Genomic DNA, 4,620 nt, shown 5'->3' with positions numbered 1-4,620 from the left:
GTAGTCCCAGGTACTTGGGAGGCTGAGGCAAGAGAAATTGCCTAAGCCCAAGAGCTGGAGGTTGCTGTGAGCTGTGACGCCACCGCACTCTACTGAGGGCAACAAAGTGAGACTCTTTCTCTAAAAATAAATAAGTTTCTGCACTGGCCACCTTTATCCACTTGGCAATAAGGATAAGCCTGTATTTCATTAGAGTCAACCAGCTAGGTTACTTTAATCAGGGCACAGACAAAGGAATAAAAAACAAGAAAAAAAAAATGAAGATGGTGTTTCATGTGAAAATAACCTGAGGTGGTTATGTATAGTTTTACTCATCTATATAGCAGCAGGATTCATAAGTGATTTTTTTTAAAAAAAAACTGTACAATAATGTTTTTATTTGTATTGGAATTATAGTGGAACTTCCTTACAGCATCTATTGCCTTCTCTGTTCAGTATTTTCTTACATAGAGTGTTTATACCAGAATACTCAGCCCTTGATACAAGAATATATTATCTTTCAAATTCTTGCCTTATTAGTTATCGAAGCTAGAAAGTGTTATAAAGAAGTTTTACATTATGTAACAAAGTTTACAGGAAAGTCACCAATTTTTTTTGACTTAGTCATCTCATTTTTAATAGATTGCAAAGGTCGACTGCAAGGAAGTACTAGACATCATATGTAATCTGGAATCTGAGGGTCAGGATAACACAGCATTTGTTCTTTGTACGACTTACCTTACCCAACAGCTCCAAACAGCAAGTGTATATTGTTCTTGGTAAGTATATATATTTAGTTTTTATGTCTTTTGTTTGCTAGTACATAGTATAGCATTTAGGATGTATGTAAAACATTTTGTTTCAAATATAAAATCTAAGGAAATTAAATGATGAACTGTGAATAAAATCTTGCTTTCAAAAAATAATAATTTAAAAATATCATTCAGGGCGGCACCTGTGGCTCAGGGGTTAGGGTGCTGGCCCCATATACTGAGGGTGGAGGGTTCAAACCTGACCCCGGCCAAACTGCAACAACAACAACAACAAAAATAGCCGGACATTATACTAGGCGCCCGTAGTCCCAGCTACCCGGGAGGCTGAGGCAAGAGAATCGCCTAAGCCCAGGAATTGGAGGTTGCTGTGAGCTGTGTGACGCCACAGCACTCTACCAAGAGTGATCAAGTGAGACTCTCTCTCTCTGGGAGAAGAAAAATCATTCAGTTAATCTAGGCAAGAAAGTGTAAAATGTTCCTCTCGGTCATCCCATAAAGGGATAAAATAATGTCAGTGTGGAACAAATGGGTCTTAAAATGTTTCCTTTGTGTTTCTTAGTATCTTCTGGTAGTCAGTCCTCTCTTACTTGGAACCCCACTCATGAAAAGCATCAAATTAGGTTTCTAGGTCATACTAGCGCTAAAAAAGGAAATCCATTTGAGTAGCAGTCTCCTTTGCAACTTTGTTACTATTTAGCTGAATTGCTGATTTCTGTTTTAATTCAGTTTATCTCATTTGCTTACTGAGTACTTAGTTGCCAGAAAGGAAATAGTAAGCGTACCTATGGTTCTTTCATCCTAACTGTATTGACTCCATTTAGGTCACAGGGAGTAAGAAACCTCTAAAACGTAAGATTCTCTGTCAGTAAGTATCAGATCAGTGGTATGGATGATGCTTTAGAGAACGGTGCTCACTGTATACTATAGTAAGAAAGGTATCAGGGAGGGATAAACTTGAACGTTAATTGTAAAAATAGGTTAGATTTATATAATCTTGATTAGAGAACTGGTGAGTATTTCAGAGACTAAGGATGGCTTAAAGTTGGAAATAAGTATTTTGTTTTTACAAAAACCTGATAAAGCCTTTTGTACACTTCGGCTCTCGTTGATCTCCCTCTGGATCATCTGTGTATATTTGTATAATTTTACTGTTACTATTTTGTATGTTAATAAAGTTTTTGTTTGTTTTTTGAGACAGAGTCTCTCTATGTCACCCTGGGTAGAGTGCCGTGGCGTCACAGCTCACAGAACCTCCAACTCTTTTTTTTTTTTTTTTTGAGACGGAGCCTCAAGCTATCCCCCTGGGTAGAGTGCCATGGCATCACGCTCACAGCAACCTCCAACTCCTGGGCTCAAGCGAGTCTCCTGCCTCAGCCTCCCAAGTAGCTGGGACTACAGGCGCCCGCCACAACGCCTGGCCATTTTTTGGTTGCAGCCGTCATTGTTTGGCGGGCCCGGGCTGGGGATTCGAACCCGCCACCTTAGGTGTATGTGGCTGGCGCCTTAGCCACTTCAGCCACAGGCGCCAAGCCAGAACCTCCAACTCTTAGGCTTAAGCAATTCTCTTGCCTCAGCCTCCTAAGTAACTGGGACTACAGGTACCCGACACAATGCCTGGCTATTTTTTTTTTTCCTGAAGAACTTCAGGAAACTCCTGGTGAAGTTGTCATTGTTGGCTGGCCCAGGGCAGTTTCAAATCTGCCACCAAAACCAGTTATTTTTGTTTACTGTTTTCACTTACAAATATTATTTGTGAATTATAATTATCTCACCCAATCCCTATAATGATCATTGTATAGTTGAGGCTGTAGAGAATCATATGATCTTGTAATTACTCAGGGTTTCAAGGTTAAGGTGGTAGAGGTGAGATTCAAGACTAGCGTTTTGGATCCCTTTTTTTTTCTTTTTCTTTCTTTCTTTTTTTTTTTTAGACAGAGCCTCGAGCTATCTCCCTGGGTAAAGTGCTGTGGCATCACAGCTCACAGCAACCTCTAACTCCTGGGCTTAAGCGAGTTTCCTGCCTCAGCCTCCCAAGTAGCTGGGACCACAGGCGCCCACCATAACACCTGTTTTTTGGTTGCAGCCATCATTGTTGTTTGGCGGAGCCCAGACTGGATTTGAACCCACCACTGTAGGTGTATGTGGCTGGCGTCTTAGCCACTTGAGCCACAGGTGCCAAGCCAGGTTTTGGATTCCTAATCCAGTGCTTTTCTTCTGTACACTTGCTTTCCTGGCACAACCAAAATTCAAATTGTAGTCTTCATTTACCATAGAGTCTACTATGCCAGCGTTATATTTCCTATGTAAAAGGAAATAGTGGGATGGGAACTTAAATATATTTTGCTATAACCATTTTGAGTACTTTATTAAGAAACCAAAAAAGAAGTGATACAAATAAAAAGAATTGGCTCGGCACCCATAGCACAGTGGTTACGGCACCAGCCACATATACCAAAGTTGGCGGGTTAGAACTCAACCTGGGACAGTTAAAACAACAATGACAACTGCAACAAAAAATAGCCAGGCTGAGAGTGGCGGGTTCAAACTCGGCCCCGGCCAAACTGCACCCAAAAAAATAGCTGGACTTTGTGTCTGGCACCTGTGGTCACCTGTGGTCTCAGCTACTTGGGAGACTGAGGCAAGAGAATCGCTTAAGCCCATGTCTTTGGGGGTTGCTGTGAGCTGTGACAGAACGGCACTCTACCGAGTGCAACATAGTGGGACTCTGTCTCCAAAAATAAAAAAGAATTGCTAAATAGCAGTGAGATTTTGATTACGCAGTCAAGTAGAAGAGTTTTTTTAAATGAACCAGAGATCAAGAGATTAAACGTTATAATCTCAGTAAAACATACATACATGGTTCAGGATCAAACCCCTATTTTTTTTTGTTATCGTTAAAATAATTTCTTTTTTTATAATGAATAAATATCTGCTGGTTGTTGGTAGGTTTCCAATGTAAAGAATAAATAACATCATATAGGGAATGTGTTACAGATTTTAAGTGTTATTAAATATATATTCATAGTTTTATTAATATTTCTGATACAGCTTTCTTTTTATAGCGCCTCATACATTTTCCCTTATTCACTCAGCCTCCATTTGTTCTTCCAAAGATATTAGTGGCTCTAGGATTAATGCTGTTCCTCTACAACAGGAAGGGATTAGTAGGGATTTCCCTTTGTGACCTCCCGAGGAGGTAAGGAAAGAAAATCTTAAGTCTCTTCGCACATTATTAAAAAATAAGTTCCTTCCAAGCAGTTCAAGGAGAAATAGTGTCTAACTTGGTATTTTACCTCTCTATTGTTTTCAAAAGCTTGGGGTTTTTTTTGGTTTTTGTAGTTGGATATTGGAGTTAGAATACCTGTAACATAAAACAGTGAATTTTACCAGGGAAAATTAACCTTAGGAATTCTGTTCAAATAACATAAGAGTCTTTGGTTATTCTGGGGTTAGTAGGATATAAAGAGTATTTGTTTAGGAAAAAAAAATGTTCTTTTAATTAAGCAGAAATTTTGGTGAAAGAGATACTGGGATTTTTAAGAAGGTGACAGTAAAGTTGAAATGCAGTAATAAAAGCAGTCAAGCTTATTTTTAAAGACATATGTTGGCTCGACGCCTGTGGTTCAAGCGGCTAAGACGCCAGCCACATATACCTGAGCTGGCAGGTTCAAATCCAGCCTGAGGCCGCCAAACAACAATGACTGGCTGCAATCAAAAAATAGCTGGGTGTTGTAGCAGGTGCCTGTAATCCCAGCTACTTGGGAGGCTGAGGCAGGAAACTCGCTTAAGCCCAGGAATTGGAGGTTACTGTGAGCTGTGATGCCACAGCACTCTACCCAGGGCAACAGCTTGAGGCTCTGTCTCAAAA

At 40.1% G+C, this 4,620-nt stretch overlaps 1 protein-coding gene across 1 annotated transcript in view; it reads left to right on the top strand.

The window, feature by feature from the left end:
- The window catches only part of RLF (rearranged L-myc fusion), a 112,903-nt gene that overhangs the window by 85,142 nt on the left and 23,141 nt on the right, over positions 1 to 4,620 (top strand). Inside the window, exon 6 of the mRNA XM_003798977.2 lies at positions 622 to 758. Coding sequence (XP_003799025.1) covers positions 622 to 758 — 137 coding nt within the window. The remainder of the gene's footprint in view (positions 1 to 621; positions 759 to 4,620) is intronic.

This window comes from Otolemur garnettii, unplaced genomic scaffold, assembly GCF_000181295.1.
Source record: "Otolemur garnettii isolate 467f Iridium unplaced genomic scaffold, OtoGar3 scaffold00144, whole genome shotgun sequence".
Lineage (NCBI taxonomy): Eukaryota > Metazoa > Chordata > Mammalia > Primates > Galagidae > Otolemur > Otolemur garnettii.
The sequence above is the reverse complement of the archived record's forward strand: the minus strand, read 5'-3'. Positions and strand labels throughout refer to the sequence as shown.